The sequence below is a fragment of the Aethalodelphis obliquidens genome, unplaced genomic scaffold (assembly GCF_003676395.1).
Source record: "Aethalodelphis obliquidens isolate GAN/ISIS:26980383/991018 unplaced genomic scaffold, ASM367639v1 scaffold4, whole genome shotgun sequence".
Taxonomy (NCBI): Eukaryota; Metazoa; Chordata; class Mammalia; order Artiodactyla; family Delphinidae; genus Aethalodelphis; species Aethalodelphis obliquidens.
This window is the reverse complement of record NW_020837948.1, coordinates 56277955-56289137: the sequence shown is the minus strand read 5'-3', so window position 1 is coordinate 56289137 and position 11183 is coordinate 56277955. Positions and strand designations below refer to the sequence as shown.

Genomic DNA, 11183 nt, shown 5'->3' with positions numbered 1-11183 from the left:
AAGTTGGACCCTGAGAAAACCAGAGCAGTTTCGCAGGGGAAAGCCTGAGAAGCTCCGACCCGCATCCAGGTCGCCCTGGACACCCTTCTCCCGCCATGCCGTTTGCCCCCACTTGGATCCGCCGAAGCAAAGGGGCCGGGCCGCCTCTTTCGGACGGCCTCGAGGCCTAGGCGCCAAGGGAGAAGCCCCGGGCCTCTCTCGTCCACAGCGTACCTGGGGTCACACGCGGCTCTGGGCGACGCCAGACGGCAGAGTTCCCGGTCTCCACGCTTCCTTCACGGTGGTCCTTCCGGACGCAGCCCGGCGAGGGTTGCCGTCAGCTCCTTTGTCCGAGGGAAACAGTTCACGCCAGAAGCATATCAACTCTCGCGCCCTGCGTTTGGTACGGGAAGCTCCGCCTGTAGGCCCATCTCGGGCTCGGGAGGCACTGGGGTCGACCCGAAGCCTCGCGAGGCCTCGAACTCGCGTGAGGAAATCACTGCGCGGCTTTTCACTTCCGGCCTGCGGGCCGCGCGACTCCAAGTCGGGCCTGAGGTGCCGGACGCCGTGTGGGTGCGTGCTGCCTAGGCTGCTGGGCAACCAGGGAACTGAACCCAAGCCTACTGAAAAGCGGACGCGTCCCAAAAGTGGGGATCCTGCCGACTGAGCGCGAGTTGAGAACCTCCTGGAAGAGTTCTCTTCCCTTCCCCCACCACGAGACCCTTCCGCCATTCCAAGTCACACCAAAACCCATTATTCTCCATATCACATACTGAAAATGATTTTATTTTATCCATTTACATTTAAGTTGATATAAACTTGTCCGGAAAAGTCAAATAATATGCTTTATATTAGCTCAAACATTTATTAAGAAAACCAGATTCCATAAATAAGCACAGACAATAAGTTAAAACATATCACAAATTGACCAGTATGTAACAAGAATGCTTTATCTACACAAAACATCCTATTTCACATGTTTGTTCATTCTTCGAAAGCGCTTCTGTTCTCTGGGTTTGGATTTGACCAGCACATGCAGAAAGAGCTGATTGTGTTTTCTCTGTACAAAGTTGCAGGGTTGTAGATGTCCGAGTGCACCCATCGGCGGCCAGCAGGGGCCGGGGCGGGGGGTGGGGGGGGGTGGCCGAGGGGCACGAGGAACGACAGGACGACCACAAAACAACCAAGGGCACAGAGCAGCGTGGAAGGAGAAACGGAAAAAGGAAGCAAACAAACCCCAGTCCTGAAGGATCCAGAAAAGATATGTGGCTTGTTTTTACAAAAGGAAAATTTTCTTACGTTTATTTTAATCTTCCTTATAAAGACTTATCAAAATTGGTAAGATCACCTCTTCATCACATGACTGCTTTAGTCTACTCCAGCCACCCAATCCACTGTTATGTTCCTCCTGAGAAGCCTTCCCTCAATACCCGCACACAGTTGTGCTTAAGAAAATAAAAGAAAGATAAAATAAAAGCGTTCTTTTGCAAGCCAGTACAGGGCTGCATGGATGTGACTGGGTACACAGGGCAAGGAACGGGTGGTGGGAGAGGAAAGAAAGAAAGGAGTTCGGAGCAAGAATACAAGGATAAATCAAATTGTAATCTGTTGGGTCCTCAGATGAGGCGGTTGGTAGTAGATGCTTGTCCTCCTTTAAGACAAAAATCCCTAACATTGTGCTGTCCCTTGAACACGTCCGTGTGTGACCTAGGTGCACTGTGTATGTGTGTGTGCGCGCGTGTGTGTAGTGTCTGAGAGTGAGCGAGAGTGCGAGTGTGTGTGTTTCTGCCCACAAACCAGTCCATTGGTGTCTGATTTCAGATCCTGAGTCTACTCCCTGGTAAGTAAAATGACGGGAAGGATGCTCTTTGCAGGGCGCGGGAGGAGGGGCGTGAGGTGCGGGCAAAGAAGGGACCGGACGGGAGGCGGTGGGCGAGGGGGCCGCAGGCGTCGTGTAGAAGGTGTGGATGGGAATGCAGCCAGTCAGAAGGCCGTGAGGAGGGCGCGAGCACGAAGAGTGCGAGCGGCAAGGCCGGGGGTAGCGGGAAAGGGTGGGGTGAGGCGCTAGAGACCGGGAGGAGGGAGGAGCTGCGTGAGACGGGGAGGAGGTCTTTGGGGAGGCTGGGGAGAGCGAAATCAGGCGGAGGGGTGGCCTCGCGGTCTGGGGCTTGGGGTGAGCCCGGGAGAGTGGAGGACAAGGGAAAGGACCAAGCGAGAGGTGGCAGAGGCCTGGAGGGAGAAGGAGCTGGGGGCCGGGGCCGGGGGCGGGGCGCCCGGGCGCTAGCCGCTAGGGCCTCGGGGCGGACCTGGGGGCGGTGCCGGGGGCGGAGCGGGCCGGGCGCGGCTGCATTAAGTGAAGCTCATGGAGACTGTGTGCTCTAGCGCCTTGCGGCGGAGGGAGGCGATGCTCGTGCCCCGCCACACGTCGCTGCTGTCCGGGGAGCTGCAGAGCTGGGGCGAGCCGGAGACATTGCTGGGGCCGGGGAGGGAGGCGGGCACCATGCCGGGAAAGGCAGGCTGGTAGAGGTGCGACTGCAGCCCCGCGCCGTTGGAGCCCGCCAAGCTGTTGGACAGGCCCATGGAGTTGGGCGGCGGACCGGCCGCCAGGCTGCACTGGGACAGCGACTGTGCCATGGCTTGCTGCCTGCCCAGCGCCGGCGGTAGCGGCAGCTGCGACACTCCCGGCATGGCGGCTGCCGCCCAGCGGGTGTCGTTGGCATGGAAAGAGCACAGGCTGTCGCCCATGGCGGCGGCGGCGGCGGCGGCGGCCGACGGGAACTGAGGCAGGCCTGGCGTGGGCAGCAGCGTCCCCGGCGCACGGAACACGTTGGTGGTCTTCTTGCGCTTCTTCCACTTAGCTCGCCGGTTCTGGAACCAGACCTGAAGCGGGCAGGGCGGGAGACACACAGGGCGCTGTTAGCCGGCGGGCGGGCCAGGAGGGGCGGGAGCTTGAGCCCTAGAAACCCGCGTCAGGTCCACCCACTCAGCTCCAGGCCGAACAAGTGCCATCGGCCCGGCACGCCCCCCGCACCCAGCCGGTGACCCTGGTTTTCCACCAGCTGGAATCAACCGGCGCCCCTTGCATCCACCGGGCGCCAGCTCCCGGGGTCCTGAGTGATCGTGCCCCGGAGCGCTTACACACGGTGCAAACATACACGATGCGCAGTATTCACCACGCCCCTGCACGCTGGCACCTTCTGTTCGCTGCTTAGATGCACAGGTCTGCAGGCAGGCATGTGTCAAGGCTGGACCCACAGGTGTACAAATGAAGATAAACTTGCGTACCCATGTGGCTTAATAGCGTGCCTTATAACAATGATGGGGTATAGAATTTTCTGAAACGCTGTAACTTTGGAAATTGATGAAGGGCCGTGGATGACATAGCCAGTTCCAAAATCGAAAGACAAAGGAGAACCCCTAACGCCATGGATGACAGAGCAGAGAGGTTAATATAGTGATCCGTGTGGGAAAGCGAGCGCCACTGAGTTACAGTGTTGTTTGGGTCGCCACCGTGACTTCTGATTCGTAACGACTGGTACTGCTGCCACAAATCCGTGCCTTGTTCTCAAGCCCCTCTAAGGGTACCTTTATCTGGGCTGTGCAAGTGTGCTGGAACCTGCTGCCGGAGCCCTAAGCCTCAGGGCCTTCAAATCTATTATTTTCAGGAACTTACTGAGGATCCCAAATAACAAGGCCTCCAATTCCCTCAGCCCCACCCCACCCCTCGTTTCATCTATAAACTAAAAGCAAATTTTCTGATCACTACAAACTAAAAGAAGTCAAGTGTAAAGCTCACAATAGGTATGAATCAAATTTAATTTTGCTTAAACAAACCCAGATGTCTTTTTAAAGGAGATGTGTTTTATAAAGTATACTCCAAAGTGAGCCTATTAGTTCTTTCTTAACAGTGACCCTGGAAGTTCAGACCTTACCAGACAAATTTGTCTATGAATGTCAAATTCACCACCACAGGGGAAGGAAGGGTTCTTCCTGAAATATATCAAGTAAACTGCCTGACCAAGATAACATCCCTTTGCCCCATATTTAAATTTGATCTTTTTATTTAAAAAAAAATGCCAGCATGCCCACTTGGCAGGCTTACAGTTTAACAGTAGTCAGTTGGAGGCTTACTATGCATAAATATAAATGATGTGGGACACAGCTCAGGTACTGATTGAATTTTCTCATAATTTGGCCAACGCAATTTGACCACCATATTCATGGCCAAAAGATAATGCGTTAATCCAAGCTATTCAGTGTTTATTCCGCAAACTAAAGCATCATGAGTATGAGTACCTGACCGCCTTTCCCGGTAAACCGGCTATGCACAATGGTTTGTTCACACCCGTGCACTCTCTATTTACCCATGTGAACGGCATTGCAATCTAGAATCCTCTCCCGCTTTTGGGCTGGCCCTGGCCTTTCTACCCCATCGCCCACCACCTTATCTTTCTCTGGTTTCTACCCCACTTCCCATGTTTCCGCCTACTCCAGTGTCCGGATTGGGTAAAGATGTTGGGTCCTTTCCCTGCTAAAGCCCCTTGAGCTGGTGGCGCGGTGGATTAATGAGGCAGCAGAACCCTAGGTGGAGGCTGGGATCAATGCGGCAGGCCGCGGATTGAGCTGTTAGCGGCCTTCTGCGGAGAGCAGCCCGCAGGAGCCCAGGAAAGCATAGCGAGGAGACCTGCTGCCAGAGGTCGCTTTGCATTACCCATCCAAGGCTGGACCGGATGGAGCCCTAGACAAGGGACGGTGTCTGTGTCCAGACGGTCCCCACACCTCACACTCCGCACCCGGATACATTTTTAAAGATATCTATGAATACCGGTTCCTAGCACCCTGCTAATGTCAGTGAATCCCGAAATGTTTGAATGTTTGGGGCGGGCACGGGGTGGGGGACTGGGGGAAAAAGCAGAAGAAAGGGGGGAGAAATTGCCCCGAAGAATCTCAGTAAAAAACACGCCTGCCAGAAAGGTTTCTGAATCTCAGGCCCAAGCGGAAAAGAACAGCTGTTGAAGAACTAAATATTATAGAAATAATCGAAAAATCGTGCTCAATTATGTTTGAGAGTTAGTAGTCAAATAATGGCTACAAAATTTTTTATGTTTCATGGCTTACTGGGGTTGGGAAAAAAACCTGCATGGGGTCTGAGCACCTCCGTTCCAAGCTATGATGCATATGTTTTAAAAATGTGAATGTTTCCACTTGAAAACTAGAGCATGACAGATTAAAATGCAGGTAAAACCTAAGGGAGATTTTGAGAATACAGAGATGACAACTCCAGGAAATATATTAACCGCAGCCATGGCCAACTTTGTACTCAGTTTGAAATGCAGCTCTTCTCAGAAAATGCTTAATACAACAGTGAGAATCTAATGGAGGTTGGAATTTAAAAATCCACTTTCATGATATCTGCTGTTACAGTAATATAGACATACTGTAAATGTATTTTAAAATATATAGCCCGTTTAATTCCCCACCTATAAATGGCTCAGAAATAGAGAAAGAGAGGGAGAAAGAGAGAATATTACTTTTTTCCCCCTCGAAGCAAATGCTTTATGAAGATCTCATTGGAATCCAGCAAATGATTAATGTGAAGATTTGGGAGGAAATCTGGGGAGCTGTATTAAAGCCCAGATCTCAGGTTCATTTCGATCAGCCAGCCGTGAACTCTGGGCTGAATTCATTACACTTTAATAGTGCTGGGAGAGGAAGAAAATGCAATTTCTCATTCCATTAGAAAACTAGAAAATACTCTTGGCTTGTCCCCCTATTAAGATGTGGCAGGTGACAGGGCCATTCTGGGGGACACGGTCAATGGAATTACAGCACATTATTTTTGTTCGTATAAAATATTGAAAGGCAAGACTGGCTGTGCAGAAGTTATTTCACTGATTTGGTTTTTATGTAAATAAAATATTGAAAGTTAATTAATCCGTGCTAGAGACTAATGATTATGCTTATTATATTGCATTTGATCGCGTAATTTGCATGATTCTCGCATTGCTGCTTAATAAGCCATTCCAGGTTATAAATAATTCTGAAATTGGTTTCTAATAATGGCATGCTATAAAAGGAATGGTTTTATTATACTAGCCAGAAAAGAGGAGCGATATCAGACATGGAATTGGCCTCCGTGTGAGTAGAGGTGCTTTAATAAATACTTAAAAGTATGATATATGCCAGATATAGATAAAAATAAGTATTTGAGATCATTTAGTCTAGAATCAAAAAGTATCTTTAAAAACATACAATTGCAATAAATTAAATGTTTAGATCATTTTTAATCAGTGCAGTGGCCCCATGTACTGAAAAGAATGTGTGGCAATCTGTTAACTATAAAGAAAACTATGAAGTACTCATCATATAAGAACATAAACCAATTACTATTTAATTTGAATTTGGTCAAGGAGCAACGATACAATGAATTGTGAAGTAAATACATTTTACATAAATTATTTTTGCATTACATTACATAATGTTAATCATTTTGAAATGTTAATTAAGAAGGTTATGTTGATCTGATTATGTTTTAAACTATGGAACATTATTTTTAAAAATATTGAAATTGCCATTCTATTAAATTGTTCCTATCAGCAGCATCAAGCTATTATCTTTGGTTGAACATTATGTTAGAACAATTAAAGTACTTTTTATCTATTCTTCTTGATTATTCTTCTGTGTACTTCTTGAAAATAACTGTTTCTATTACATAGTTTGTGTTTTATTTCATTTACAACTTTTTATATTAAAAGAATCACTGCCATTAACCTTTGGAAGACTTAATAAAGTTTAATAGACCTCATTTTCTTTTTTCACAAAGTCAGTTGTCCAATTATATTTTATTTGTGGTTCTAAGTTCTATTTTAATTCCAACTAATTACTAGTAAGCAGGTTAAGCAATAGCATTTTAGTCTTTAAAATAAAAATTATTATATAACATTTCTCTTGAGTGACAAAAAATTTATGAGTTTTGAACCGACAGGATTTTAACAAGACAGTACTATTATGAACGGTAATGGAAATATTGAAATTGTATATTTCTGTTAAGATTTGAACTCAATTTCAAAAGATTTAAAAGAGGTGTGAGGTAAAAAAAAAAATTAAGAGCACTAGTAATATATTTCTGCGCAATGCAATTAACATGCCTTTGTTGCTTAATTTCAATGGCCCATGATTCAGGGCTTCCAGAGTTCACTAAGGAAACCACCCAGACTTACACTGAGTAAAAATGTTAATCTATATTATACCCTGAATATTACTATATTAATTTGACCACTTTAAGTCCCTAATGACATTTTTTTCTATTTAAAACAGAAGCATATGCTATTTTTCCAGGTTAGACTATCTTTAAAAAGCAGAACGGAGACAGAAAAACTCAACACCGTGATTAAGGACACTCTTGTCTCTTCTTAGATCAAATGTAAAGTAACTGAGATCTTTAAACTTTGATGTTTAAAATTTGTAAAGTGAAGATAGTTAAAATTTGTAAAAGCAGCTAGAGCTGAGATCAACACCCAGGGTAAGGAACAGAAAATACCACGTCCAAGACAGGAAAGGAAGGTTTCAGAACCCTGGATAGCTCAAGACTAAGCGCGCGCCTTGGACTTTCACCTCCAGCACCTGTACATAAAATATTTGACATAATGTTTTCATTCTTCTAAAAAGCAGAAAAAATCCGAGATGCATTGGACTTATACTTTTATTCCCCGATTTTCAAAAAACTTACAGGTGTGGTTTTCTAAGTCACATGTAACTTACAACTTGGATCGGGGTTGGATGAGAACAAGGGGTCAGTAATGATTTTGTCTACTGCCGGTCAATCTTTCCTGCCCCAAATGTCCTTTCTTCAAATCGGAGATCTACAAGAAAGCCCTCTTTCCTCCCCACTCCCCAAGTTACCTTAGGGAAAACCAGGACTCATAGTCTGTGGGGGATCGCTCCAGCCTCTCCCAGCGCATTGGTAGGCCGCCAAGTTCAAAGCCTTTGTAAAAGGCTAGGGGTGTTTTGCCTGAGAGCGGTAGGAGTGTGATAAGCAGGAGAATAAAGCTACACCGTAAAACCCAGGTGTAGATCTTTTATGAAATGTGCCCATTTCGCCTTGTTTACTCCTTTTTCATGTTTTCTGTATAATTGTTGCATTCTCCCATTTATCCAGACTCTTAACACAAACTCATTAGGGGGTAATGAAATGCTTGTCAGTTACGAGAGCTGGAGTGTAATCGCGTGCTGGACTTAGCCGCCTGGGAGACACAGAAGGTGGGAGACCCGGAGGTTCCCTTCTCAGGAGGAAGGAAGAGACCTAGTAATTGAACGACGCCGGCTTCGCTTTTGAGGAGTTTCTGCGGGGATGTGGCTATACTGGCAGGAGATGGGGGCACTGTCTGTCCATCGATGGGGCCAGTTTGCGGGCAGAGGAGCTAACTTGACCCAGGAAAGCATAGGTAGAGGAAGCGCAGCCCAGGATCCCTGCAAGGGAAGGAAAGACCCTGCTTCCTTTGCCCAAGTCCACCCGCCCCCTCCTTGTCTTCTGCCCTGGTGCCCAAGCCCAGCGTACCTGCACTCGGGACTCCGTCAGCCCGATACGGAGCGCCAGCTCCTCGCGCATGAAGATGTCGGGGTAGTGAGTCTTGGCGAAGCTCCTCTCCAACTCGTTGAGCTGCGCCGGGGTGAAGCGCGTCCGGTGGCGCTTCTGCTTCTGTTGGCCCTGCTGCTGACCTGCTTGGCTGGGGTTCGGGCCACCTTGGGGCCCCGGCTGCTTGTCCGGGTCCTTTGAGCTCACCGCCAGAGAGGCCGGCGTAGAGCCCACTGTGGTGATGTCCTCCCCGGGCAGCAGAGTGGCTCCCTCGACTGGGTCGGAGTTGGGCGCTAGGTCCCCCGGATGGCCCCCGGGGTCGGAGCCCCCCACGCCCAGCCTACACTTCACCGCCTCCCGGTGGCCCAGAAGCTCGGCAGCATCTTTCATACCTGAAGAGGCAAAAGGATGGTGGTCACTACTGTCCTGGCCATGCCAGGAGGGACTGTTCTCCCCGCGCGGTCCTTTTTCAGCCCCATCCTCGGCTCCCTCTGAGCCCGCGGTCGCCCTACGGAGCAATCTCCCGGGATGCTCAGCTGGGTTCCCCAGGATTTGGACAGCCAGGCTGTAATACCGTCTCCCGGCCCTTTCCCCTCTCTCCGCCGCGGGGTCCCGTAGTAAACATAGTAAACAGCACATGCTTTCTTCTCTCCCACAATGAAACACTCCCAGTCCCGGCAATGAAACATGCCTCGGAGTCCCTTTCATGAACCGTACCCCTGGTGCCCCAGCAACCCGAGAGCATATCCTTCGACCAGGAGGGAAAAAAGAAAAGAAAAGAAAAGAAAGAAGAAAAATTAAACGATTCCTTCGTTGCTGCCCCACCTGCGCTCAGGCAGCCTGACGAACTCTACCTCCGGCCCTCAGTTGATTCCGTCTCACTTTCTCGGAAGATGAATTAGTCTCCAAGCTTTCCACCTCCCGAAATCAACCCAAATCAGCTCCGCCTCCCCCTCAAATCTGAGAAAGTGTTTGGAAAATGGAGTCACATCCATCACCAAAGATTCCCAAACCGGAAACCCTGAGCCCAGTAACCCAGACAGCTTTAAGGAAACTCAGGTAAACTCTCTAGACATAACAGTGAATCAAGCTTTAGAGAATTCAACTTTTCTTTCCGGAGAAATAAAAGGCGCATTCCTCTCGGCCACTGGCAATGACGAGTCCCTTTGCAGGCCGGATGCCCGTGAGGATGAATCTGGCTTTTCTCCTTTCTCAATGAGCACACTTAGCAAATCCGCTTCTACTGCAGCGGCTTCTCCTTCAAGACCGATTTTTACAAATTCAACCATACTCAGACGAGGAAGAGAGAAAGAGGTAGTGGGGAGAGAGGAAGAGAGGGAAAAAGAGAAGAAAGAAATCTCAAATTAACGCAAATAGGAGGTGAAAAGAGAGAAAGAAAAATGCCTCGAAACAAATTATCACGGGGTAGGTCGTTCCCTTAAAAAAAATAATAAGGGGGAGGGGGAAAGAGAGAAAATAAGAAAAACAAAAAGTAACAACATTTCCCAACTCCTCTGGATCTACATATTCCATAGATTTTTTAAAAAGACGATGTTAAATCAAATTAAACTTTAATGCAGCACAATTACTTTTAAAGAAATTAGTCCATTTAGGGCACATTAAGGTAAAATAAGGAACAAATTGACAATTTCCTGCCGGGGCTTCTCCTGGCTGCCTGGGCGAGAGACGCGCACTCACCTAGCCTGGCGTCCAGGAGGTCGGCGTGAGACAGCATCGCGCACCGCTCCAGGGTGAAAGCTGTTCCCCCCCAAATTTTAGCGGTTTTAAGTTATTTAAAATAGATATAAGCTATAAGCTATACGATATAGATATATATAGATCACCTAAATGAAAGAAAATTCGGTTTGTGGTTAAAAAGGGGGCTTCTTGCATTATAATGTCCTTTAGAGAGACGGGGAGGTGCTTAACAGTTGAATGAACCCGTGAGCAGCTCGGCGAGGGGACCAATCAGGAGGGCAGCCTGCAAATGTCAGCGCCCGGAGAGTCCCCCACTCCGCCCGCCCGCCCGCGCCCGCCCGAGGAGGCGGCGGCAGCGGCAGCCCTGGCGGCTCCAGCCCCGAGCAGCTGCTAAAGCAGCGGCGGCCGCCTTGCCCTCGCCCTGGGCTTCTCGGCCCGACCTCCGATAGTTCCTCCCAGGGATTTCCTCCAGGCACACCTTTCCTTCTTCTTGTTCCGCCCTGCTCGCTCCAAAGGCGCAGCTCTGTCTCTTTGAGCTAGGGTCTTCCTGGGAAAGAGGCAGGGCAGGGGACAGAGCAGGGCATGACCCCCTGGTGACCCGAGAGTAGCCCCCACGAGCGCGCTGGGCAACACTGGCCTGCCGCTGGCGCAGGCCTGCCGATCCCGAGCACAACAAGGGCACGCCGCGCCCTCCAGACCGCGCCTAGACTTCGCTGCCGCCCAGCAGGCCTGCGCCTAGGGTCCAGACGCCCTGGCTGGGACCCCGGGCCTACAGAGTCCCAGCCCCGCCGGCAGGGCCTAGAGAGCAAAACAGCAGTCGACTCCCCCGGCGCTGCCAGGCCCCGACGTCTGCTTCAAGGACCCGTGCGCGGTGCCGATTCTTGCACTTTGCACGTTTCGAGCCCAGCTTCTGCTGCTCCGCCTGGCCCAC

General features: G+C 49.4%; 1 protein-coding gene across 1 annotated transcript; it reads right to left on the bottom strand.

The window, feature by feature from the left end:
• Positions 1-744: 744 nt before the first annotated feature.
• OTP (orthopedia homeobox) lies at positions 745-10437 on the bottom strand. The gene is made up of 3 exons (XM_027094765.1): positions 10253-10437; positions 8537-8946; positions 745-2859 (listed from the first exon to the last, which is right to left on the bottom strand). The coding sequence occupies exons 1-3, from the start codon at positions 10287-10289 to the stop codon at positions 2329-2331; spliced, it is 978 nt and encodes a 325-aa protein (XP_026950566.1). The 5' UTR covers positions 10290-10437; the 3' UTR covers positions 745-2328.
• Between the last annotated feature and the right edge of the window lie 746 nt (positions 10438-11183).